Source organism: Mycteria americana, chromosome 3, assembly GCF_035582795.1.
Source record: "Mycteria americana isolate JAX WOST 10 ecotype Jacksonville Zoo and Gardens chromosome 3, USCA_MyAme_1.0, whole genome shotgun sequence".
Classification (NCBI taxonomy): domain Eukaryota; kingdom Metazoa; phylum Chordata; class Aves; order Ciconiiformes; family Ciconiidae; genus Mycteria; species Mycteria americana.
Genome location: NC_134367.1, coordinates 104,103,924 through 104,131,798, shown reverse-complemented (window position 1 = coordinate 104,131,798; position 27,875 = coordinate 104,103,924). Strand labels below are relative to the sequence as shown.

The following is a 27,875-nucleotide window of genomic DNA, read 5'->3' as shown; positions in this document are numbered from 1 at the left end:
GCAAGTAGAAGTCACAGGCCTGTCCCATACCCTCCCCTGCCTAAACCTTCTCACAAGGTAATCTCAATTTAAAAAAAAAATTTCCATAAACTTTTTTTTTTTAAAGTAGCATCTAGAGACAGAAAGATTCATCCAAATCTTAAAAGTCCAAAGAAACTTCAGAGGACACCAAATAGTATAAAACAGAGCTTTCAACTATCTTGCTTCCCCCACCGCTCAAAAGAAAAAAAAATTGAACAAAAGTCAGGTTTGAGCTAAGCAGAAAAAAACCCTCTTTCCAAATGAAAATAAAATGGTCAAAACTTTCAGATCAGCAAGAATCCTTTTAGGTTATCGTGATCATCTGTATGCCACTAACCACCCTCTGCTCGTGTGGTACGTGGAATAATCAGTTCAGTGCTAGAAATACAGCACTAGAAGCCACGCTGACACTTATCAGTACTGCAGAGCAGCATCAACTCCACCTGGGGATTATTTTCCCTATCCCTTTGGTCCCCAAATAGTTTGGGACACAACCCTGACACCAGGGCAAGCACAACAGATCCACTGACATCATTTCTATTTCTGGGAGGGCATTGGTTTGAGTCTCTTGCTGCCATCTTTGATGGGGGACCCCCACCCCTCTAGTTGCACGCAGACCCTGCCAGCATTTGCAGGGGAAACCCCATCAGCCAGAGCCACCTTTCAGACTCAGACCTGAAGCCTATCCCTGGTACACAGGGAGCCGAGCGCAGCCACGAGCAGCACCCAGTGCACACCACAGACCCCCTGGCACAGCGGGGACCGCATCCAGCAGCGAGTCTCACACACCACACATGACACTTGCTCAGCCCACGTCCCCTTCCCACCCCACAGCAGCCACCCCCTCTGATGAGCCAACACAGGGCACTACCTGCCGGGCTCTGCCGGCTCCTTCTCCCACGAGAGGGGGCAGCAGCAGCAAGCAAAACGCCGCAGAGACATGCCAGAAGCTGGTTTGCTTCGGGGTTTATTTTGGGTTGGGGTTTTGTTTTGTTTTAAATCAGACTTGATCAGTTGTGGTAAGACGTGCCCAGCATACAATTATTCCTGTAACCCTGCCTTGCCCTCCTCTAGTGTTTTAGGATGATGCAGGTTGATTTATCGGTGACAGCACAGGAGGGTCAAGAAGCAAGTCAGTCTCTACATGAAAATACTCTTTCTGAGACCAAATAGGAAGCAAAGATTATGTTAAGGTAAAGCTTAAACGTTTAACTATAATACACATACGTTTCTGCACAAAGCACAGACACAAAACTGAGCTGAGACACAAAAACTAACATGACTTTGCCATGTAAACATTAGACAAACATAGGACAGAACCTGCGTTCCTCGGGTGTTATCAAGCTCTGACAATAACTGGCAGAGAAATACTAATGAAGAAAACAGGGATTGTGTAGACAGATACTTATCTGGGCACTTTGGGTCAGATCCTGACATTATGCAGATTACCAGGGCAGGTGGCAAAGTCGGCACAGCCAGAGCATGACACTTGTGAACTGGGCACACGGCATCCAGGCTCTTACCAACAAGCCTAGGCAATTCGGCAACTTGTTGATCAATACCATGACAGTTCTCCGAGCTGCTGGCACTCACCTTTGGCTGCGACCATCTCAAACACCATCTGGGAAGGGCACTATATTAAACAGCACTGCAGTGGAAAAAGCCACAGGCATGTGAAAGGATACATCCCCAGGATAACTGCTTCAAGGCATTTGATAGGTAAGGACTCCCTGGTCATTTCTTTTGCTGTCTCCATTAACCTAGGACAGAAACAAAAAGGTTTTCAGTCCTTTCAGTTGGAGCAGTTGACAGGAACTAAAGGGTCCTCTTCTACACCAAGAGCCAGGCGCCTCCAGTTCTTATCTTGGCAAGCACTGGTGAACTTGATTCTCCTCTTCAGCGACTTGTCAGAGCCCTGTTGACTTCTGGAGAATGACTTTAAAAAAAAAAAAAAAAAGCCTTCCAGCCTCTGAAGATGGGTTGGAGGAATGCAGTCCTCTCTGCCTCTCCAGCAACTCCATGAGCATCACTTCAGACTGTGACACAAAGCCCTGCTAAGCTGCAAGAGCTGGTAATCATGCAAGCTCCCACAGCAGGACCAAGTTGAGCTTATTTTCAAAATAAGCTGGGTCTCCTCTGGAAAAAACAGGGGAGAGGATGGTTACATGATGGGCCCCTGAAAGCTACGAATACCTCCGTGAGCCTATAGCTATAGGTGCAGACAAGAATTTAATGCCTTTTTACCAAAGTCTGCTCTGCAAGAAAACCCTACCAACACAGACACTTCACACCACTACAAGCTGAGCTATCATCTTGCTGCTGCTCCCTACCTCCTGTGGACTGGGAAAGGGACAGGGACAACACTGTGATGAGAAACAAGCAACCTAATCTAAGCTCAGCTGAGAAAGCTGTCATGCCAGACTGACACCACACCATCAACCAACTAGGTATCCTATCCCCTTCCACAAGCAGATACTGAAATCCTGGAAAGTTAAAAAAAAAAAATACTGGAAGGACATAAAAAAAGGCCAGAAGAGTCATCTTGAAATAACACACCAAAAAAAAAAGCTGAAAACCAAACCAAAGGATGACTTCTATTTTGAAGTCTTCTCTATCCATATCCTTTCCCTGAGGAGAGCTTTGTAAATAGAACCCTACTCTAAGGAAATATGACATTAAATTATAACAATATTTGTATTAGAGAAGATGATGAAAATATGCATCTGAAACCATTAGAGTTTGTTTTTCACACTTTCTAATTCACCCACCTCATGCATTTTAAACCTTGTATTGACTGCAAATGACAGTCAGCTTCCACTGCTATTACAGCCTGTCACAGCCATTCCGTGTCCCATTTATCCAAGTTAGAAATTATCTTTTCATTTGTAAACAACTGCCCTTTACACTCTGCCTGCAGTACAGAAGACAAATTAGAGTTAGCCTGCCTCCTACATGCTCACAATCGGCCACAGAAACCCCACTGCTGGAAGCAGGGAGCAGCTCCGGCGAGGGCACACAATGGGGCTCCTTCATCCCCCACAGTGGCTCCTCAGTGCTGGTTGCAGCAGTAGCTGCTTGCAAAGCCCCATCTCCATTGTGGGGTACATGCGGACGATGCATGGGAGGTACCCACGAACAAGATGATCCACTGAGTTTCCTATCTTCTAACTCCACAGGAGGGAGGGGGGAAGGTCACAGCTGATTATGAATGTGTATCAGAGGCAAGAAAAAGCTCAAGTTGTGAAGCTATTTAGCTTCAATCCATTTAGTGTGGTGTATGCCTGGTTAACATGGTCCGAGGGACACGGCCAGCATCTCCTCCTCAGGTCCACACCTACACTGACCCCGCTGCCAGCAGGCAAACACAGTATCCGCACTGGAGCTGCCTTGTCACCACGTGCAGCATCAGGTCTCCTAACGCCTGCTTTTATAAACTCACTGCTGTCATGATTTCAAGGTGTTGTCAGCATGGAGATAACATTAATGACTCCACAGCCAGGGAGGGAGTCTTCAAAGTAATTGGCCTAAATGAGCAGTCAAATTACTACTGACTCATCTGTCGCAGCAACACTCACACTATTTAAATACAAAGTTGTATTTCACATGCACTCTGTTTGCAAGCCACATACATGCTGGTTCTGAAGCACAGCTCTCCAGGACTCTATATGGTTATTAAGACAGATTTAAATTGAACACTGCTTGCTAGTGCATGGGTACCTCAGCTGTCCCTTCTGAGGCTAGCAGCAGCCCTCCCTTCCCTTTATATAGCACCATCAGATAGCCGGGCTCAGAAGGGACCCCGGGAATCCCTCCTGTGCCACCTCCTGCTCAAAGCACCCAGGTCCAGGAGCTGTAGCAGGTGCTCAGCAGCCACTCAGGACCTGGCAGCTCAGAGACTGCCACGGCCTCCAGACCATGACAGTGATGAAGATCTGTGCCAGGGAAGCATCAGTCAGGAAGCATCACCAATGACCAGCAAACAGGAGTCCATCTGCACCCACAGGGCAGGTCGCACCCTCGCGCACACCCATCCCAGAGTCCCGGGGAATGCTCCACAAACAGTTTGCTTCTTCCTCTGCATTTGCAACACAGACCACAGGGTTTATGTGGATGACCCAGTTCAATAAACACTGGGGGAGTCTTTCTTCCGCTTTTAACAAGCTTGAGATGAAGCATGGCCTTAAACCCCAGGTTTGCATTGGAAGCAAAGCCTTTGGAGAATCCCCAAGCCACCGCTCTGCTCAACGTAGCATAAGCCAAATCTAAATCACTCCTCACAGATACTTTTCCAACCTACTTTCAACTGGGTTCTCAAAGGCTCAGGAACCCAACGGTTAATCTATCCCATACTTAACCTTGCATCTAAGAAGGTCCCCTAATGTTTAAACTAAATCTTTCCTTTTTTGCAATTTAAATCAGAAGCTATTTCTGCTATCCACAGTGGGCATGGAGACCATTTATTATCTCTCCTCTTGCGACCGACATTTGTATAGACGACAGGCTGTAATCTACCCACTCCTCTGTAAACATGAGAAAGCAGACACTGGTATTTTTTTCTTTTCTTTATAATCTCCCCCTTTCTCTCACCCCAAACCTTTCCTTAGGTCATGTTTTCTAGACCTTGTTACTCTTCTTTCAGATTCTCTTCAACTGACTCACATCTCATGGTCCTTCAGCTGAGCCCACCACACCAATACAAACAGACCAGTTTCCTTCTGAATCCAGCTTTCAGTATACTTTTGCTACAAACCCAGTGGTGGTGGTGGTGGGGGGGTTGGTTTGTTTTTTTAAGATCAGCTCCATCTGTGCAAAACTAGCCTTTCGTTCTCCATTATGTATTCCCACAGCTGGCTATTCCCAAATCCCTTCTCCGTATTTGCCCTTACTTATATACCTCCTGTTTGTTCCAGCCCACTTGGTCTCTTACCCTTTGAGATCACTCTGAATCCCGGTTCCACTTTGCAAAGCCTTGTCACCTTGTCCAGCCTGGACCACAATGCACATCTATTAGCAAACAATTAGTCTTGCACCATTAATGAAAAAACATTGACCTGGGACAGAGATTGCACACCTCAACTGACAAACTCTGCTAGGCAAGAGCAAGCCATTGGTTAAGTATCACTTTCTAAGTGCTGCTTTTCACGGGGTTAGGTCCTTATGTCAAAATAGTTTCATTTAGACTCGGGGTCCCTGCCTTATCTGGAGGCTGCCAAAAGCCGTACTAAAGCAAAGAATTACCACAACCACAACTTCTCCCTGACTGACAAAAGCTCTTACACTCCCATAGAAGGAAATTACCGGAGCCAAACCATGCCAAACTAAATTCGTGTTGCCTATCACTTACCACCTTGTTATGTTCCAGACACTTGATTATTTGCCCTAGCATTTTTCCTGAAATTTCACATAAAGTCAAATAGTTCCTAGACTTATCTTTTCCCTTATTTTTCTTAAAGGCTGGTATCTTTGCCTTCCCCAGTTTCCAACAAGAACACACATCCTCCTCACACCCTCTAACAGAAGTATTAATGGTTTGGAGGTTGGTTGTCAGTTCTCTAAAAGAGCATCCAGCTCATTTGAAAACAACTAATTACAAGTGCTCTTTGACTTGTCCTTTCCCTATTTTCTTTCACTCCTGAATTCTTACCATGCTGTCTCAGATTTTAATCGTGACCAGAAAGGCTGCACCATTAACTTTGTGAATGAATATTTAAGGAAGGGGGGAAAGAATTAAAAAGCATCAAGCATTTCAATTCCCTGCCTGAGCAGGGTTTGTTTCTGGGATTTTCTTTAAGTCTTTCCAGTTATCTGAACAGATTCCACATATATGATTGGAGTTTTCCATCTCTTATCACGGTTAGCTGGGAACTAGCCCAAAGCCACCCTTTCCACAGACCCCAGTGAGCACAGGGGCAGCCCAGCTCTTCCAATAACTTGGGGGAGACTGCTACAGTCAAAAATAACCATCATGCAGCTTCCCTCTTCATGGCATTTACATTACTGTCTAAAGTCTGCCAGGCAAATCTCTATTCCAGACCACAGCGAACATTTCTACTTCTAACAAACAGGCTGCTCCCTCTAGATCTAGTCCTTGGCAGATGGTGATATTTCCTTGTAAATTGACTCGAATTTCTTTCAATGTTTTCAGAAGCCCACCTGGATTATCTCCCTTGCTTTCTGCACTAAGAGAAGGCCCATAGAGGAGCTGGTTTTGCATCTTTTGGATGCTGTTTAAAACAGCAGTGACTGCAGTCATCTCAGGGGAACCATGAATTCCTTTTGCTCCCAGATTTTTCACTAGGGCATCCAATCTCATATACAGGTTAGAAAAAGCTTCAAACCTTTTAGCATGCCCAAAACTGACGGATCTCACCAGCTGGCACCCATCACACTAAAGTCACTTCAGAGATGACCATGCTTAGGAGGAGAGGTTGCCCATTACCTTCACCAGGAAGACTCCTACAGACTTCAATAAATTTTGAATTAGTGAGAGAGAGAGAGAGAGAACTTCCACTAAGTTCTCCTTTCCTAGGCCTCGGTACTTGCATGAGGTCCGTAAAATCTCCCTCTCCAAAGTTTTTCTAAGGCTCCTGACAGTTTTATTCTTCCCAATGAAGCAAAGAGAGAAGTGAAAGGCACCAACAGGAGTAAAAGGAGATAAAACAGCAGAACAGCTACTGCTCTCGTGAATCTTCTCAAAACCAGTCTGTTTCAATGGCAAAAGCACTTCTACCACATGCTGTACATAGCACCATATCTGTTAACGTTCTCTCTTTGTGCAAGAGAAAAGCAGATGTTCAAATGTCTTCTGCAGTCTATTGTCTGGAAGTGGTATGAGCCCATTTTTCTTTACAGCCCCATCAGGGTTCCTTAATAACATGGTGTGTTGAAACAGTATTATTTTCCACCCCTCCCCCCTTCACTTTTATTTGGTTGCATCGTTCCCACGTGACTGCTTCTATTACGCTCTTTTATTGCAATTGATTACCCATTATATCTGCAGTCACTGAATGTCTCTCCATCTTCACAGAGCAGCTTCTGAGCTGTAATTTCTCAAAGTCCCCAGAAGCAACCCAAACATCCCTTTTTGCTTCAGTCGTAGGTCCCACTGATCAGCTGGCACTTCACTGGAGGGAACAGCACAATACTGCATCTATCTACAACCTCCCCAGATACTCTGTGGAGGGCAAAGATATTTGTTCCTCATTGTGGCTCATGCCTGCCTCTAGAACAGAAGCTTGCAGAGGGCTTATTGCTCCTTGTAAAACCAGTAATAAAAGTTTGTTGGCATTGAATGCACAGTTACAGATATTACTAGATATCCAGAAATACATTTTTTTTTTCTAAAGCTCTTACGTGATCTAGGCTTGGGAGTTTTAAAGAATTACTATTTCAATTAACAGTGCCATTTTTTATCAGAATGGTTGTACCAACAAAAGCTGTAATGTAGGTTTTGCCAGCATAATCCTGTATGGGAAAAGGAAAACCAGTTCAATCAGCGTCTAAAACACTTGTATTACATGTGTACACACATCACACACATACCATGGATCAGCAGAGCTGAACTCCGTGGGGTGCCCTTTACCTACCTAGTACAAAAGGGTGCATCACGAAGCCTATGTAAAGGACACCCTCCCAGGTCAGGATACCTTGTACACTCTATTAGCAAAGCACTCCTACAGTGGATGTAGCTACACCTGTAAATCTGGATTTTGTGTGAATACAGCAAACTCAGGCCAGGTAAGATGCATTTTCAGACACAGTTTGCCAGTACAACAGGAACACCACACGCAGTTTGCAGGATCACATCTCTACCATCCCAACTTACACAGCTACGCCAACAGAAATCTAACATTTTCAAAAGTGTTATCTGTAGTCTAGACAAATCCACAGGATGTCTGGCAGTCTAGAAGCAAGTTGGTAGCTAACAGTGACTTTTTCTTACAAGAGATTGTAAATACTGAATTATAGCAAGCCTGTGTCCCTTAATGTTATGAGTTCCTATAGATAATTTATGCTCTTCTTCCTAAGCACAGCCAGGCATTTTTATTTTCTCATGCATCACACCAATGCTGACAGTAAATCTCTATAATATCTAGTCCTCCCTCCATAATAGAAAAACTCATTAATATGCCCCAGCTGCTTTAGGACACTTTCACATGAATTTATGAATATTCAATTTCCATCTAGTGCTCAGCTTCTTTGTGTCCAGCCACTGCTCTCTGGAAGAGAGGCTGCCAAAGATCTCATAATACTTGCATTAGCTTTGAGCCCTCATATGATGAAATAAGCATATGTTTAATACCAATAAATCACAGCTCTGGGAACAGCCTCAACTTCCAAGAGCCGGTGGCAACTGGAGGTGCTCAGCATCTTGCTCGATAAACTTGCAAATACAAACTTTGTCTTCCAGCAAGTGAGGCCTTTCACACCACAGAAACTTGCTCAGAGCAGCGCTTGTCACCTCAGCACAAGACGCCTGTTATCGCCACGCTGGAAGCAGATTTCTTGCAAAGTGGAGCACACCTCCCAGGAAAAATCTTGCAGGTGTGGGCGATTTTTCAGCTCTGATGAAAACTGGCCTGGCAGCAGGAGAACAAATTGCCAAGGACAACTGCAAGAGAAGATATCCTCAGCTGGTATGAACAGCCATGCACCTCAGATGAAGGAAAGGAAAGCCTTTAGGGACACCTCAACATTACAGGGCAATCAACGCATTATTCCCCTTCTCAAATGTCTTGGCTTCAGCTGAGATAGAGTTAATTTTCTTTATAGTGGCTGGTATGGGGCTATGTTTTGGATTTGTGCTAAAAACAGTGTTGATAATACAGAGATGTTTTAGTTGTTGCTGCACTAGTCAAGGACTTTTCAGCTTCCCGTGCTCTGCCAGGTGCAGAAGAAGCTGGGAGGGGACACAGCCAGGATCGTTGATGCAAACTGGTCAAAGGGCTATTCCATACCACATGACGTCATGCTCAGTATATAAAGCTGGGGAAGAAGAAGGAAGGGGGGGACATCTGGAGTGATGGGGTTTGTCTTCTCAAGTAACCATTACGCGTGACGGAGCCCTGCTTTCCTGGAGATGGCTGAACTCCTGCCTGCCCATGGGAAGGAGTGCATGAATTCCTTGCTTTGCTTCGCTTGCGTGTGCGGCTTTTGCTTTCCCTATTAAACTGTTTTTACCTCAACCCTCGAGTTTTCTTACTTTTGCTCTTCCGATTCTCTCCCCCATCCCACCGGGGGGAGTGAGTGAGCGGCTGCATGGTGCTTAGTTGCCGGCTGGGGCTAAACCACGACATCAAAGTTGGAGAAACAAAGACAGGGCAAGCGCTCAAGCCCTGCTGCAGTACAACAGGATCTGGGCAGCTAAGTGTGCTCCTAACAGCTCCACTACTCCTAGCACTGCCATCCATCAGGTCAAGGAGCAAAGCAGCACAGGTCTTAGGACTTACTATGCAAGCCCAGCGTACACCAGGTGCAGGCAACTGTGCCTGGCAAGCTGGCAGCAGCTGCCCTGAGGGGTTGGACCATTTGCAGGGGCACTCTCCTTAACTCTGCAGAAGTCCTGCCACCACATACCAAGTCACTTACAGAAGTCATAACAGCAACAGGACAAGGAGAGAAGTCAGACGTGAGTCCCCAAGCAAATGCTAAGGCAGATAGAGGAAATGGCACCACTTCCAAAGGATCCAAGGATTCCAGAGGATCCAAAGCCACAGGTGCATCTCCAGCTGTGAGCACTGTATTGGTCCCCTTCCAGGAAAGGGTACCGTCCTCGTAAGCCAGGCTTTCATCCAGCCCAGAAGGACGCTGACCTTTCAAGTTATGAGTGCTGAGCACGACTCATTTTCATCTTCCACTTCCTTGGAAAAAAGTAATGGGACAAATTTAAAAATGAGTGACCAGCCTGAAAATTGGTTCTGTAATAAGCTTCTGTAAACCCATCTATCATTCAAGGCACAAGATTTCTTCTAAACAAGTTCCACCGGTGCAGTGAACATTACACAGAGAAAGGAAGTGGGAAAGATTGCTGTCAGCAAGATGAAAACTTGAAGTGCGGAGCTGGGACGGGAAGTGGAATTTACAGTGACGGACCATTAGATTAATGATAGACAGCTGGGGAGAGCTAGACACAGGCCAGTCTACAGGAGTAATTATATTCTGCTTATCTAAATTTCACCCTAAAATAAAAGCATAATGTCATCAACATCACTTCCCACCCTAACCTGCTAATTTACTGGGTCCTATTAAAGAGCTGTCCTAAGTATGATGCAGTTCTTACAGGCAAGCGATGCCAGCTCTCTGTTGCCAGGCTCCCCACGCACATGTTTGTACTTGTATTGCACAACTCATCGCCAACCAGCACACGAGTCCACCGCGTGGAAGGAACGGCAAGATGAGCAGCAATGCGAGAAGCAAGGCCATGACTTAAACTGTTGTGGTCCTCCAGGGGAAAGGACTGCATCTGTGACTACATCAAAATTCCTGCAGCATTTTGCACAGTTGATCTCTTCCAACCATCCGGAAAGGGCATTACAGCGCAACCAGAATATCAGGACTTACATAGTTTCCATAAAAGCAGCCCAGCCCTCCTAGCCCAACACCAACAAGTGAGAACTGAGAGTTTCCCCAACCCTGTGCATTCAGCTTTGGCCTGCAGCTATGCAGCTCCCACGCAGCTGCTCAGCAAGACCAGCCCTTTCACTCATTGGCTCTCGATGGGTCCATTTGCCACTTGGCAGCAAGCTGGGACCCTCCTTGCAAAGGCAGCAACATACACAGTTTTGGCCCTGCCAGAGGAGCCGTGGCACAGAGGAGACAACCCTCCCATGCCATGGTGCTTAAATACCCCAGGTGATCAGCTGGCATGATGTGGGACAGGAGCCCTAGACCACTTCCAGAGACACTTACCCACTTAGAGGTCTGGTTTTTCTAATCTCGAAGAACTGTGTTCCCGTGTGATTGTATCTGAATTTTGTCTGTTAAAGGAAAGTAACTTGAACAGTCAAACAATAACATAACAATGCTCAAAAGGTGAATTTCAGTTCTGATTTCCTGTTGAAACAAAACAAGCAGTAAAAGCCATTGACTCTCAACAGAGATGAAACCCTGACGTGAAATAAAGCAATTTTTTCACTTTTCTTTTTATATGACATATTAACTGGCATTAGGTGGAGAGTCAAGCAAAAAGGTTGTTTGTCTAAAACGACACTTAAATTTGGCATTTGAGGGTTATGGATTCACTTTTCCTCTAGGTCCCACTCACTATTAGATTACAAGTTTGGGGAAAAAAAAAAAGTCTCATTTGGGCAAGAGAAAGCTTTTATAGTCTAGCCAAACCAATGAACATCTTTCATGGTTTGAAAGAACTTATTTCCTTTGTAAGTTTTTAACTCAGTCAGCCACATAGCTCACCTATGACCTGTAAACCAAAAGCACGGCAGGTGCATCCATTGACATCTAGGAAATATAAATCATTCTCTAAAAAATGCAATGCACTTGAAATAGAAATAAGCAGCTAAGTGCAACTCAAGAACATTAGTTAACACTATGAGCATAGGAGAAAAGTTCATCACAAAGGATGCCAGCAGACAGTCACCCATCAACCAAACCTCGGCACCACTTGCCTAGGAGTGCAAGCTAGTATGCAGCAGCATCACCAAAAGCAGCCTCTTCCCTGCTCCTTGAGCATAGCTGTTCAAGCAGTGATGCAGTAAATCAGAACAGGAAACCGATCTGTCCAGTAAAAAACAAAACCCAACAACAACAAAAATTTAAAAAAAAAAAAAAATATCACACCATCCACGTACTTTTGCTAGGTTATTTTTCCAGTTGAATCTGTTCCCCAGCCTAGCTCTCAACACGGCCACAAGAACATTCACACCAGCAAAATTGTGGTGATGATACCAGGGCAGAAACAGGTGACCCCATGGAGGCAAAGGTACCTTGTGAGGCATAAATAGCACAGCTGCTGGCTGTATAACCATGGTCTAAATAAAAACTCCAGCTCACACCAGGATGCTCTGAACTGACTTCAATTAGAGTTCAGAGTTCTCCGGAAACGAGGCTTTGCTTCCCTCCTGCCTTCAAAACTTAATTCATGAGGCCCTTTCAGAGTGCTCTGAACAAAGCATACAGCCTCTTTTAGCCCACAAAGGAAGCCCAGACCCTGTTCCCCAGCCCACGTTGAAGCTTTTCTGAACACAGATCCAAACCCTGTGCCTAAGGCCTGCTCCTGCTATGTAGCAGAGTACCGGATTTCAAGACCACTGGGGGGGGGGGGGGGGGGAAGTGTAATTTTTGGAGCTCTGTGACATGGTGTCCTCTCCAGCACAACCCCACTGAGCAGCGAGCCTCTTGTCCTGCCCAAGTGGCCGATATGTGGAAGAGAAATATGCCATCCCCCCTGCAGAGCAGGCTGGCCCCAGCCTCCCTCCCCACGGCAGCTGCTGCGGCTCCAACCCCTGCTGCCGCCTTGATCCCAGCCACTATTCCCCAGCAGGCTAACCACGCCTGCTATTTTTGGATGCTCTCCCAGCTGCCACCCATATCCTTTCTTAATCCTTACCAGCACTTTACATTCATTCCTCATCCCCACTGCTTCCCCCCACACACACATGTACACACACAAAAAGGGAGAGTTTTGAAAAAAAGGAAAACAGAGAGAAGAGCAGCATCTGGGCCAGCAACCATCTCCTCTGACATTATCTGTCAGCAATGGAAATGGTCAGGTATTAGGCATGGGGCAGCGATAGGGAGGCTGGATAGATGTGTACACCTCTGATGAGGTGTACACAAGGTGGGATATCTGGAAGGGGGGATTCCTTTGGTCAGTTCCTATGCCACAGGCAAGCCTGCCCACCTCGGAGTCAGGTAGGAGCTGCTTGTGCCTCCCACCCCAGTGACAAGCACCCCCTGCAAGCTGAGCCCGTAAGCAGTCCTCAGGGAGGCCCCAGGGCTGCCAGGGCAGAGGGAGAACGGGTTTGCCACAATACTGTCTCTCCCTTAGTCGCTTTACAACAAGATGCCATATTATTTCTCCAGGCATCATGATCTGCTCATAATATCCTCATAAACCAACTTCAAAATAAGCATTTCTACTCCCACCAACGTGACTTCAGTTAAATTCTTCAGTATCACTTAATTACATCTCCCAGAGGATTGCTGTGACAAGCTCAGTGCTGCAGGTGCTATCACAAATCCTTAGAGGCATCCTTTCCCCCCGCAATGATCCCAAAGCCCTTGCAACCAGCTAGTGCTTCGGTAAAGCCCCTGTTAATTCATGCCAGGTACAAGCCAGCCTTCTCTCCGGAGACCGTCCACTGGAGAAGGATACTGCAGCATCTTCATGTAGGTCTGTATTGCCTGGAGCCATTCTGGGATCGACATGGAGAGCTTGTAGTTTGGCACCGGTGGCACTGAGGGCTGGACACAAAAAAAAGATAAAGAGGTTAGACAGTTACCGCTCCCTGCAGAGCAGATAAGTGATTTACTTGGGCAGCAGCATGTGCTTAGTGCAATGCAATGTGGCAGCACAGATGGCTCGAGCCCCACATGAACTCAAGCATCGGGCAAAGTCACCCTGCTGACAACGGGGGTTGCCCGTGCACCAGAGCCAGCCCCATCCCTGCCGGCATGGAGAGGCCAGGGCAGGCTGCTCATCCCAGCCACCGATATCCCTCAAACACCGCCCTATGTGGGCAGGCAGTCCGGCACAGAAGGCAAACGCTTCCCATTTTTCCCTTCTAGCACAGGCCAGTTTGGATAAGCAGAGTCCCAGCACTGGCTCTGCTGTCCTCTCTCCCATGAGAAGCCATTTCAAGTCTAATTTTTGGTTTCCTCTACCATAAGAGAAAGATAAAAGGAGATGAGGATCTCAGGCTGCATAACTTCCCATCTGCCATGTGTCAGCGGCACACTTGCTGGGCAAGGGAGTGCATGGTACCTAGAAGAGCACCTGGGACCCAGATATTTAACGATATTAAGACACTTAAAGATATAGACTGGCACCGTAATAGGATTTTTCCAAAATCCCATAAGACATCTGCTTCTGCCTAAGCACTTTAAGAAGCCAGGCCCTCAATCCATATTTAACCCCCACAGCTACGTGGCTCCTGAGCCTGTAACCATGCAGGAAAGGGACAGGGCCTTGTCCCAAGTCCCCTTATTTTAGGGGTGAGACTGCAAAATACGGGGTCAGCAGATATTAAAGTGGGAAGAGTGGGTAAAAGAAGTTAGTAAATTCTCACAAATGTAGTGGAGGAAAGGGTTTATTTAAATATTAATGCAGATCCAAATTCAGGAACCAGCAACTTGGGCAGCCATGACACAAGGCGCAAAGGAAAGCGTGCAGCGTCTGTGGGCTCATGACGTCGTTACAATAGTTTGAAGATCAAAGTGAGATATCACTGTTCTAAATACACTTCAAGTCAGTGATTACAGATAATAAAAGCAAGTTCAGGTGGTACAGGGCCATCTCTGCCACACAGACTTTCCTCTCTGGTTCCCACCTCCACTAAGATGGAGGGGTTGCGTGTTTGCTTTCAGAGAGCAAGCACCGATAACCCCAAGACAATCAAAACCCAACATTTACTACATGTAGCTAGTTACTACAATCAAATAGTAAATACACCTCAGAGAATGGAAAAAACCCAAAATAGAGACTCCTACATTACTGGCACACAGAAACATATTTTAAGCGGCAAGGAGACAGATGGCCAGGCCTCCAGCACGCTGCCGCCATCCCCAGCACCACACGGGAGACAACTGCGCATACATGGGTTTTCTCTCTGAACAAGTGCTAGTTACGAGCAAGGTTCATTAACGCTTCTTAATCACAATTTCCACACCTAACCTCTTCATTAGAGGCAATTTTTCAGTTTCACAAGTAACTTCCGCCCCCAGCCACTTCAGTCTGGATGAATTATTCACCTGTCCCTCTCAGCACTAAGGCAGGCCTGGACTCAACGCACCAGACGGGGCTCGAGTTTCAGGAGCAGTGAGCGGCTGAAAGAGGGAATTAAGGCAGGCCTGTCAAACCCTTCCAAGGATAGTTATTCCTGCTCCGATATAAACGCTTCTTTTGTTCAAAGATAAAAAACTCTAGGTGCACGTGTTGCACATACACGACGCAACATGCCAAGGCAATGGGAGTCCCAGCCAGCAAGAAGCCTGGCTGCTGCAGAGCTACCGGGGGGATAGCACCCCTTTCCCAGCCCTCCATAAAATGGAGGCCCCTGCCCTCGCCCAGCTGTGGGACAGGACAGCATCCCATAGGGACTGCACCAGTGCGGAGGGACGCAGCGCTTGCTGTAACCCACAGCGGCCACCCTCGCCATGGGGATCGGATTTGGACCTCCAGGCAAAGAGCTTGCCCATCTCCAAGGTGGAGGATGATCGAGTCAGCCACCGGGGCACGCTCAGGTAAAGAGAGCCATGGTTTTCCCAACGGCTGATGTGTATCCCATCACCTCTCTAAAGTTAAAGGTACCTTGGCAGGCCTGCCGAGCCAGGAGGCACACGTCCCTCCAGATCTCAGGCAATGAGGGAGAAGCGGCCATCGGTCTTCCCCCACACAAGAGAGCGCACTGCTCTCCTCTTCCCAGTGCCGGGTAGGCAGTACACAGCACCATGCCATCAGCCAGGCCAGGCAGCAGAGAGCCACCCGCCGCTCCCACTCGCTCCAAACAAAACCCAATTTTTCCCCCCAAATTCCTGCCCTGGCTGCAGGAGCACCGATCCTGGGCACCCAGCCAGCACAGAGCAGAAGCCAGGGCTGCACGATACCACAAGCGAAGGGAAGCACAACGTTGTTGTGGTTGAGGCTGCAGCTCTCCAGCTACCGGTGCACATCCCAGCACAGCAGCCAGGAGCCGGTGAGGGTGTGTAGCAGGAGGCCAGAGCTGCTGAGAGGAAATGCAGACACAGCACTACAGACCATGAATTTATAAAGTGAGTGAAATTCAGTGACCAGGCAGATGAAAGAGCCTTGACCCAGTATCAGTATTTCCAACCAGTGGCAGCTCCAGAGACAGCAGAGCCGCTGCAGTGCAAGACCTTGTGGCAGAGCTGGAGACCATCTCCTGTGGCTGGAAATGCTGTAGTCTGAGTTCACTGCAGACATCCTGTGTGAAACTTGTCTTGCCTGACTCCACTGCGTCTCATTTAATGACCAGAAAGTCATTTTCTGCTAGCTCGCCCTGCAAGTACGCTGTTACTTCACACAAATGAAGCTGACAGCCTAGAGCCCTCAAAGCTGGCGAGAGGTTTAATTTATCAAGATCTACAAGTACCTCCAAGATCACAACAGGCTACATAAAGGATTGCACAGCTCTTCCAAACCAGGAGCCCGCACCCTCCCCAGAGCTCAAGTCAAAAGTCAGAAGTGGGGGGTGCAACAAAGGGATCCCTCAGGTTCTAAAATTGCCACCCTTGCAGACAAGCCAGCTTTTCGTGAGGACTCTTCCCCCCGGGAGAGACACCAGCCTGCACCCCTGCAGTCTGCATTTGTTCCAGTAAGGACAACCTCACCAATACAGTAAGAAGCTACTTACCGCCCTGCATGTATGATCGCTGAGACTAATACCAAGATGATTAGAGCAATCAAGTGGAGCTTCTTGGGGAGGGGATGAAAACTCTCTCCCATCACTAGGGATTAAAAACAAATCAGATGCAAAAATGGAGCAGTTGCACACGCCACTCGCTCAGCCTCCACCAGCTACCTATGCAAACGGATTACAAACCATCTTCTCACAGGCACAAGTTTCTCTCATCACTCTCAAGCAGCACTACCTGGTTTTTTGCAGGGTGCCACATACCCAGCAGCACAAGCCAATTAAAAAAGCTGTACCATCATTTAAGGAACAACTCCCCCCTCACATTCCTACTCCGACCCCAGAAATTGTCATCACAACTTTAGCAACCCACTACCACTTTGTAGCAAACAAACCTGCTTCTAACCTTCATTTGCTCACCTGAGCTGTGTTGGCCTTAATAAGGACCAGGTGGTCCTCACACTACCCTCTGACCCCAGAGGTCCCAGGCTTAGCCAGCAAGAGCTAGTTAGTCACAGGAGACATCAGGCCCATCTGCCCTTGAAGAACTTAAATCGCTGTGACAGGGATTTTGCTGCGGGACAGTGTTGGAGGAATGCAGTACAACTCTTACAGCACCCTCCACTGATCAGCAACTAGTAACTCACATAAAAAAATTTAGCCAAGCACATTTCAAAACATTTTTCCTCCTACCCAGCTTCAGCACATGCCACACCGAGTCAGCCTCGTGCTTTGGCACTGAGGAAGAAGCCATGGTGATGCTCTCTGGGGCACTCCGGCAGGCAGCATGCCGGCACACTGAAGCCACTGGCATGCCTCTCACCACGTGCTGTGTCAGTCAGTATGGGTATCACCAGTAAAGGTTACATGCTTTGGAGCTGGGAAGAGAAGGAAATCAAGTCCAGCGTGTGCTTTGCCGTCTCTTAACACCAAACAGATCTGTAGGCTGTTTAGACTAGCGTAAGCTGGTCATGAGGCTGAAACAAGAAGTTCTGCCCTCTCCCTGCCCCTCCATTTCTACCTCAAGCGCTTGTGCAAGTATGAGATGAACCACGCCAAGGAACCGCAAACAAACCCAGCATAACCAGATTATTCTTTAGCTGGATCTGCTCCCCCATCCAAAGAAAGGAAGCAGGGGAACAGAGAGAAAGAGACTGCCCCTTTTGCACTTATGCTGAACTAAACATTGCAGAAGAGAGATAAAAGGCCTTTTCAGCCTGCATCTTATTTGACAAGCGCCTTCGCAAGACGGTCCTACTCAATCTACTTTCAACTTCCCCGTGCACAGAATTTTTCCTTTCTACCCCACTTAAAGAACAAGCACACATATCACTGACAGCCAGGACTGTGACAACACCAGCCCAACCATCTCACCCCAGCATGCAGAGGGGTACGAATCAACGCCAACTTCAGCGGTCAGCTCAGATTAATGCTGCTTGGTGGGAGGAGCGAATCAAGCTCAAAGTCTGCCAAAGCCGACAGCATTAAAGACATTGTGATCAGTAATGCAGCGCGGTGCTGAGAAGCCTTGGAACATCAGCAGACAATAACATCTTATTTGCTGGCAGGAGGAAAAAGACTCGGGTCAGGCAGAGCCCTTTGGAGCTTGTACCAAGAAACATACAAGACAAAAGCGTCTGGAATCTTTCCACGTACTGGAAATGAAACGGCAGAGTTTGAAATCCCTTATTGCATTTCAGAAGCAAGGCTGCATTTTAGGAAACGCCTGTGTTCCAAAGAGCCGAGCAAAACATGCTTTAAATTGCACAAAGCGCTTCCTTCAGTCCCTGAAGATTTAATTCTTGTTTTCCGCTTTTTCCTCCCCAAGACAAAACAGTAATTGCCTTTCTACTTGTTTCCCAAGACACCGACTCCAGCTCCGAAGCATCCCGCGGCACACGCCCCCACCCCGCTTTGGGATATTTTCAAACAGCGGACGCTCCAGCTTTCCCCTCGCCGGGGCCGAGAGCATCCTCAGAGCTGAGGCGTGACGCCCTCCTGCCCAGCCCTCGTCTCTCCCCGTCCCCTCGACGCCCCCAAAGCTCGGCAGCCGCGGGGTGCCTGGGTTTGGGCTTCGGGGCACCCTCTCTTTTCTCAAGGGGCGGACGGGGGCTTCGCCTTACCCGAGCCAGGCGGGCGGCGCTCCGGATGGCCGCCGCCACGGCGCCGCCGTCGGGGTGCACCCGCTCCACGTGCCCCCACATCCGCTCCCAGGTCTGCCCGTCCATGGGGAAGCCGCTCTTGTTCACCAGGAAGAGCGACCCGCCGTCCCGCTGCTCCTCCTCCTCCGAGCCGCCGCCGCTGCCGCCGCCCGCCGCCCGCGGCTGGGCGCTCCGCGACCGGCCCCCCGCCTTGCCGACCGCCGCACGGCGGGTGCTCCCGGGGCCGCCGCTGCCCGCCGCCGCGCCCGTCATGGCCCCACGGCCATGCCCGGGCGCGCCGCGGGGACCGCTGCCGGGAGGTGCCCCGCGGCCTCGCCGCCACCCGGGCCCTATATATATATTAAAAAAAATTTTGTGTGTGTGTATTACGTGCGTGCGAAGGAGGCTGAGCGCGGGGACGGCCCCCTCCCTAGCGGCGGGCGCCCGCTCGTCCCGGGCGCCCCGGCCCGGCCCCAGCCGCGCTGGGGGCGCGCCCCGCGCCACGCTCCATGCCGCCGCGTTACCACGCTACCGGCCGCCCGCCCGCCCTCGGCGCGCTCCTATTGGCAGCCGCAACAAAGAGGGGCGGGGCTGGGGGGGCGGGACGAGCCGTGACTGGCGGAGCCGCTGGCTCGAGGCGCCCCCTGCCGGGCGGCTGGGGTCACCGGAGCCAGGCGGCGCAGTCGGAGCCCCTTTCCCGCAGCTGGCCCGGCGTGGGGCTGCGGCTCCCGGCCCGCCGTGCCGTGCCGTGCCGTGCCGCGCCGTGCCGTGCCGCGCCGTGCCGCGCCGTGCATCCCGGTCCCCCGCTGCGTGAGGGGCCCTTGAAAATCAAGCTATTCATTGAAGAGAGCTGGGCTGGCTGCTCCGTTCTTCCTAAGGGAGCTGGAAAATTCGTTGTTAACCATCGAGTGTTACAGTGATGGCAGGGATGAGTGGCTGTGGTCTCATTGCAGCCCACAGCCTCCCTTTGCCACGGACGGCTCACGGGGTGGTGCTCTTTCTCCAGGGGAATATTTCCTGCTCTAGGGTAGGAGCACTGGGTGCCGGAGCCCTGAGTAGGAGGGACGGTAGTCTCAGTGCGGCCTTTCTCTAAGTGTTTTGCTGCCACACAAACTACCAGAGGGCCGGGTGAGTGGTCCATGACTCAGAGCACAGCCCATTTCTCAGGGTATCTCACAGCGGCGATGTCCTGCCTTGATCCCCTGCAGCAGTCAGAGGTACCCGCCTCACACGCCTGCACACGCTGCTAACACCACAGAAGCAACGGCGTCTGGTTCTCCTCTGCCCACACCCAGTGTGATGGGGCTGCCTCTAAGAGCAATGGGGAACCCGTCTCTTCCCCCAGGGCTTTGCCCAGCCGTGTCGGTGGCCTTGCAGCACCTCCTGGGCAGACAACTCCCTGGCTGCCGCTGCCATGTCCACCACTCGGCTCAGTTCCCTGTTATTTATTTCCACGCTCAGAGAGGTTTTTTTAGCTCTTTATATCAAGCACAACAGTGTCAACATAACACAACTCCTAGAGCCAGAGGTGACTACCCATCAGAAATAAATAGTAGTCTGAAAAATGTTGTTCCCATCCCCTGCCCATGCACTCAGATACTGCCACTGCTCTGATCCCTGCTCCCAGCAAGGCTGGGTGCATACCTGTACATCTCCTCGGCAGCTGCAACTACTGATTTTCATCTGTTGCCATAAATAAATCTCTCCAGTGCCCTAATCAGCTTTCTGAAGGCTCTTGGGAGCCACGGGTGTATGTTGAGTTGCTAATCGCTCTCCGCAGGAGCTGACATCTCTGTGAGTCCTACCAGTAATCTTCCCTGCCGCATCCTGGCCGCACAGCATGCCTGAATCTCATTGGGAGGTTTAACATAACGGAGGCCGGAGAAAGGCTGCTCCATCAGCTAAACCAAACCAAGGGTTTCAGCCTACCCAGCTTGCCCAGTGTTAGGTTTCAGCCCAGGAGACTTTGTTCTATCTAGGGAGTCCCCCGAGCTGAATGTGGGGGCTCAGTGTGTAAATGGTGACACAATTTGGGGGAGAGGAGGAAAGGTCAGAGTGGGTTTAGAGCTGCTGTGAAGTCCACCCTCACCGCTGTGTCCTGCATTTCCCTAATGATCAGGCAAACCTCATGACCGGAGGGCAAATGTGCCTTCGTGCCTGCCAGAGGCAATCTGCACACACACACACACACACCCCACTGGGTTTTGGAACAGGATCCCAGGGGAAGCGCAGTTCCTCTCTCCTTCTGGAGCACAGATGAGGCTGCACATCAGCAAGATGTGAGAGCACCGAGATGAGCTCCAGATGGGAGCTGATGAAGCACAGAGACCCGGAGAGGCTGCAGATGGCTGCAGCCACGGAGGAGAGGGCTCTCGAGGAGCGGAGGGGGGCTCAGGCAAGGCAGAACGAGGAAAGGGAGGCTGAGAAAGTCTGCAAGTTCACTGGAGCAGAGGCAGGGGAAAGCTTGAAAATCATTCAGGCCTGCATCTTAGGACTAATGGGACTGCGCAGGTGGTAGCAGCCATGTGTGAGCAGCCCAGGAGCATGCTGCGTGTGACAGAGCCTGGAATATTGGGATTGCGCAGCAGAAAGTCATCATCAAGGATGCCGATACACAAACTGGCAGTCATGTAAGTCCCAGACCCTTGTTCACTGTTGGAACAGGCAACCGTGGTGAGGCTGCCCCAGCCTCGCCCAGTGCTGCTCCACTGCCCGGAGCAGCCAGCAACCCTCAGATCATGCTTTCCTACAGCCACCCACTTCTTAGCCATCCTGAAAGTGTGAAGACCAGAGTGATGCTACGTGCTTTGCAGTTCAAAGCTTTCTACATCCACCATGCCAGGGCATGCTCTGTGCCAGAGGGAAGGACTCTCCCTGGCCAGGCAGGTAAGGGGCATGGCAAGGTTGGGACACCACAGCCCTGTCCGTAGCAGCCCTTTGCGGCACCCAGACCCCTTCCGATCAGGTCAGAGAGAAAAAAAATCTTATAAACTCCTCCTTGATACTCAGGCTGAAGAGGGATGAGTGGAACTCCCAGTTGCCAGCCAGCGCGTCCAAGGCCAGCTGTGGGCTGGACAGGCAGGGCAGAAGTTAGCTGAGGTCCTGAAGCTAACGGCAACTTCGAAACAACAGCCTAAGGGGATAAAAGCAGAGTCGCCAAGTCACTACAGCTAAGGGAAAGCCTTAATTACACTCTTCCTGGCTACAAATTACAGTAAAAATAGAAGAAAGCTGCCTTGGTTTAGCCCAAGCCCTCCCCAGTAGTAGTCATGAACAGATATTCAAGATGAGTAAGAGCAGGGTGGGATATGCAGCGTGTCCCCTTGCATCCCCCCAGCATCTTATGGCTTTCACCCCTCAGGACTACCTAATTTTGATACTGTAACTCTCAGCAGAGCTGCCTTGTTCCCTGCTCTGTTCACAGCTCTCCCTCCGCCCTGCCAGTGCTGCCCTTCCCCTTGCCCCCAGGCTGCTGCCCGCCCCTGCTCCAGGGTGCCAGAGTCTTTTGATTTTGAAATCCAGTCACTTTGCATGGAGGTACCTTTCTAAAGCTGGCTCTGAATAACACCTGGAACCTACCGGTCTTGTTCCTAATGCAGAGCTTGTTGCTACCACTGCTGCTTTCTGGGTCAAAGGAACTAATTTGATCATAAAATCATGTAAGAGGGTTTTAACCTTCATTATTTCCAATTGCAGACTAATTGAAATGCAGTATTGAAAAGGCCCTGCAGCGCAATTACACAACCAACTGCAGGGAAAATTAATGGCTCTTAATTGTACCATGGTAGCAAGGTGATACAGCATCAGCAGTTTTTTCCAAGAAGATTTCTTCTCCAGAAGTGTCACCTCCGCACCCCCCTCAAGGAGTCCCACTAGCCCCTTCCCCAGCAAGCACCTTCTTGCGCACAGCGACAAATTCAGCCCTGCCGCATAGCAAACTCTCACTGCCTTGTGATATTCCACACGACAGAGGTGGTTTATTTATTTAGACTTATTTGGGAAAATACTTCCTCTATTACCCATTGTTTCCAAGCAGCCCTTCTTGCTGGCTCAGTGCAGGCGCCAGGAGCGAGCAGGAGAAGGCTTCCCCGGCCCGCGGCTCCAGCCCGACCCAGGCTCAGGATGGGGACCCGCTGGCTTTGCTGGTGAATGGACCACCGGTGTGATGAGTGCCTGTGAGCTCTCATGCACTCTTTCCTTCTATCAGATAGGTGCAAATCAGTGGCAGCATGATAGATCTGGACCTGTGCTGTTATCCAGGTCAGCAAAAGTGCTCCACGCTCAGTGAAGGTTCCTGTACCAGCATTGAGTGTACGAGGGGCAGGTCGGTTACTGGTGGAGCAGGAAATATGTCCAGTACCTCCGGCTGGCAGCAGCCAGTGCAAAAGCCTGAAGCCTGGGTACCTTATAAGTATCCCCAGCTTGGGCGCGCTCTTCTGCTAAAATCGGGCCAAGTGATCTTCATGGCCTTTTCTGAATTTAGAACCACTGTATGTCCAGAAAAGCAGCAGCAGTCCGAAATGGTTAATCCTGCAAAGGTGCTTCAGCTTTGCAGAAGGAAAGGAGGAAAACACAGGTTGAAAAAGTTTGCCTGCCATAAGTGAATTGCATTATTGCTATGCAAACATTAGCCCATTTCCTGAAAAGACCACAGTGACCTCGTTTGATCCTTGAAAAGGAAAATAAAACTTGTTTGTTTGGGGCTTTTTTTCAAACTTGAAGTTATGCTGGAATTGGATTGGGTTAGTAATGACATGCAAGGTTAAACTGTGGTAAGGGTGTAAACATGGTAATACGGGAATGGCTGTTGATGCAAATTTGCAGGAGTGCTTTTGCGTAACCACTAAGATTGATAACTTTATATATTAATCAATGTGATCACTGGGAAAATAAATATGTAAAGTAGACAAAAAAAAAAAAAAGCAAGCTATAAAAGGAGTTCTTGAGGGTATGTTTCTTTGGAGCTTTCCCCAAGGCAGCCCTTTCTGGAAACCCAACACACTATTTATTTTGCAACAGTCTAGCAGAAAAAGCAGCCATCAGCTGCTCTGGCTTTAGCAATGAAGAACATCAGCAATATCTTTTGATTTCTGCCTGAGCAAGGAGGAGGACCTCCTGCAGTAGTTCTACTGCAGCAAATCATTACAGTGTTTATTTTAGGTGGGTTTGTTTAACTGGGCTCCAGTTGATCTGAGGCTAATCCAACAGGCAAGATTTCCAGCTTAAAAAAAAATCAAAGTGGCAGGAAAAGCCTATAAATCAGGCCTCCCCAAAACCATTTTGCAAGTTTTCCCTTTCCACCCCTCATTGCAGGTCAGCATGTCCTACCTAGCCTGAGCTTTTGCTGACAGTGAAATAGCCCTTCCTCTTCTGTATTTATTATAGTCACCGGACTCTGACCTACAACTGATAGCATCAGATACAGACGAAATTGTTGGTTTTCACTGGTACAGCGTCAGTGTCCCTATTAGCCTGTCTTATTCGTTCTGTCTTGTTCTGAGGTTTCAGTCCCAAATATTGCTGTAGCTTGGGAAAATATTTACGTCAATACAGTTTGCTGTGGAGGTCTTACTTGCCAGCATATAATATGATTTAGTCTCCGCAGCAAGCTCTGCTTATAGAAACAAGGAAACACTAATGTAACCTTCCATAAATCTCGGCAATCCATCTTCTTTGGACTAATTACTTCTTCAACCTTTAGTCAGAGGGTAAACTACCCAGCACAATCACTTCTCTTCAGGGGAATTGCATAATAAAAGTACAGGTAGTAAAGAAAGGCAGTGGCTAAAAAAAATTGCTACTCAGAAATGAGATCTCTTTTCAGCAATCGTCAGCACCTGCAGCCCTCGTCACAGGGGAGCTGCTGGTGGTGGCACCGAAGGTGAGAGGCAGGACTTCATCCTCCACTGCCAAGTGGGCACCTGAGTCATCCCCGCCGGCACGGAGAGAGAAGTGTACTGCAATAAAACCCCTGCCTGCGTAAGATTAGAAGCACAATTGTTGGTGCTGTTTAGAAATTGATTAAGCAACGTAGTTCTGTTATGGGATACCCTGTGCCCTCTAGGAATAGTATGATGCTGGTTAGGAAACACTCTGAACAAACGTCATCCTTATGTATTAGAGTTCCTCAAAGGCATTGTCTTTCTAGGCAGTACTTGAAAGTGGACTGAAAAAGTGATTAAGTTTAGCAATAGAACATGTCACAAGCCCAGAAGCCACAAGCCCTTGAATTCAGGTGCTCTGTGAAACCTGCAAAGAGAGAAATGCATGATACATTGTTCTCAGTGTCATGGTACAACAAGATATCATCACGACACTGATTATTTCATCGAACAGTTTTTGATCTGAAGCACCACTTCAAGCATCCCTGGAAGGTAGCGCTCTGCAGATTAAGATTCCCCCTCTCTAGAGAATGATTAAGCAGTAGCCAAAACACTGCGGGAGCCCCTGAAGGCAAGAATAAAGTTCAAATATTGCGGTCAATTAAAAAACTTAAAGCCCTTAAAGGAATTACAGTCATCTAGAGCAAAATGGTTTTTTTTCAGTCATCTTCCTTGTTTGCCATCACGTGAATGATATTCATTTTCAGAGGTAACTAGCAAAGTCAAGAAGCCTACAGAGCATTTTCTGACTTTGGAATCAAACCCAGGAACGTCGTTAAGTGTGATGACACAAACTGCAGACTTCAAGGAGGCTCCATAATGCTCTATGTCCTCTTCATGTACATGGACCCTCATGAGATTCTCACAGCTCAAGCCTGAGCAGATGGAGTAGGTCAGAAGAAAATCACACCAAGCATGGGGCTCTTTGCTCCCCAAAAGCCAATGGACCTCCATGTCTCTGCTGGCAACAGTCTGGTTTGGGTAACTTCGTCAAGCTTCTGAGCCTCCAAGGGCTCCTTTACCTTTTTGAAGCTTCTACGGAGCAGTGACAAGATGAGAAATCATGGGATTTCTAGGCTTTAGGCACTAGCCTCTAAGTGAATTTTAGGCTTTTAGCATCAGGCCCCTAAGTGAATTTCAGTTGTTCTCTGGGAGCAGAAGATACACAAATTCAAGTTCTATGGAGCCAGTTAATCATCCGAGGGTGAGTCATTCTCACCTAGCAGGACGGTGCCTCTTCATTCAGCACAGGATGTAGGGTTTGTCAAACGCCTGTAGGGTTGTTCAGAATTAGCTGATGAATTATTCTGAAGAAATCAAGTTGCCTTCCAGGATTTAATGGAGAAAACAGTACCTCCAGGCTTAGAAACTGCACTGTTATATTTTACTTTCTTTTTCCCTTGGCAGCAGCTGGACAATTTAATTTCTAAAAGAATAAGTAACCTTGCAGTCATCTGCAATCCCTCTTCTACCTTATCCAAACCAGTGATCAGCATCTGAGCAACCTTAGGACTACCCCATTTTGAAAAAAAAAAAAAAAAAAAAAAAATTGGGAAGTTTCTGGTTCAGCCCAGCACAGGCTGGGAAAAGTTCTGAAGCCTTGAATACTTCCCTTGGATTTTTCCCAGCAAAGCAACCTTGTGCTCTAAGAACCAGGGTTAATCCCTGACATTCCTAAGTCATGCTGCTCACCAAGAAGCTGGGTTTAGTACATGCTAAATAATTTTTGAAGCACACACAAGTACAGGTAGAAAATAAAGAGAGTTAAACCAGTAAGAAATTGCTATTACAGTGATAAAACAGACATCATAAACCAAAGTCACCTAGGCATGGAAAAGAAGGCTTTTAATTACACCTTCCCGTTTTCCAAAATCAGCTCACTGGGATGCACATTCACTGCCTCGTCTACAGAGCTGATGAACTCCGACCTGCGGAACTGCAGCCACAGTGACAGCACTTCTGGGCTCACGTGAAGCATCTTTAAACAGGTTTTTTAAAAAACCAATTGCTTTCATGACAGTTTTCTATCTGCATGGAGTTCATAGCTTTTGTAGGGTCCTGCCTCTGTTTCTAGAACTCATAACGCAAGGCCACAATTCTGACCATGCCCCTTAGATATTATTTACAACCTTTTTTAATGGCCTAAGCACTGTTACAGGCAGAAGCAGTTTATTGAGAAAACACTGGGAATCAGCATCCTAGATGCTGAATTGGACCACACCTGATATTAAACAGGTATTACCCAGCCTCACAAATCAGTAACTATGCCTAGCCAGTGCCAGTACTTAGCTTTTTTTTTTTTTTTTTTACTGCAACATAGCTGCTGGAGTCCTTTCTACAAAGTTCAGGATATTATTGTTTTGTCTTCTGAAAGATGTTGTTTAATTGGAAGATACAAATAGTGATTTAGAACACAGTCAGATAATGTTAGCTCATTGTGAAGTACAGCCGGGAAGAAATCCAGCAGGCTTCCAAGAAACCTTTCCAGTCTAGGAAGCCGCTGCACTGTTAGGCACGTGTGTGTTTTATCCATGTGCTTTATCCGCATCACTTTCTGGAAGGGGTAACACTTGTTAATTTTGGGGTGCCTCCTCCCAGCTACAGAAACAACAACAAAAAAAGTATTTTCCCTCAAGAAGGGCTTTGACTAATCATAGCCATGACGGCTTCACATCTCCCACTTACCTGATGAGGTTTCTGGTGTTTTCCTTCAAGAAAGACTGAGCGTCTGCCAAAGAACGAACTTTAAGGCGATAACAATTTGCTGTGATTGTTCCTTCCCAGCTGTGGGAATGTTTAAATTGCAATGCTAAATGGGGATACAGCCCACAGCTTTCATAGAGATACTATAAGAGGAATATGACCCTCTAGTCCTGGTTGTAAAATGAAGAGCCCATCTGAAAGTTCATCCCACTGTTGAAATGGATGCTAGCATTGCTTTACGACAAAAGGCTTGTGTTTCCTGTGCTCTGCAGCACCTGCAGCCTCCTCTTGTGAAGAATCACTTGTATAAAAATAGCTGAGGTAATTCCAGTTTTGTGGAGGAGATAAAAAAGAAAACAAAACCAACTGAACAAAAAAAACCCACCCAACCAACCAAAACATTTTCTTACAGTGACTCTACTTTCTTTGAAGCAGGTTCCTCAAACTTACCTGGCTCACAGCTGATGTGCGGGGGCTCAACACTGAACGCCTGAGCATAGTGACAGAACCCTTGCAGAGTGTTCGCAAGGGTCCTACTGTGCTCCCACTGAAGACAACTCTCGTTTTAGAAACAAAAG

At 48.2% G+C, this 27,875-nt stretch overlaps 1 protein-coding gene across 1 annotated transcript in view; it reads right to left on the bottom strand.

Annotated features, from left to right (window-relative positions):
- The window catches only part of VASH2 (vasohibin 2), a 37,137-nt gene extending 17,945 nt beyond the window's left edge, over positions 1-19,192 (bottom strand). The window contains exons 1-4 of the mRNA XM_075496414.1: positions 18,695-19,192; positions 13,355-13,443; positions 10,930-10,986; positions 1,707-1,781 (exon numbers count right to left, since the gene is read on the bottom strand). Of these exons, the coding sequence (XP_075352529.1) occupies positions 1,707-1,781; positions 10,930-10,986; positions 13,355-13,443; positions 18,695-18,985 (512 nt within the window). The 5' untranslated portion in view covers positions 18,986-19,192. The remainder of the gene's footprint in view (positions 1-1,706; positions 1,782-10,929; positions 10,987-13,354; positions 13,444-18,694) is intronic.
- Positions 19,193-27,875: the final 8,683 nt, after the last annotated feature.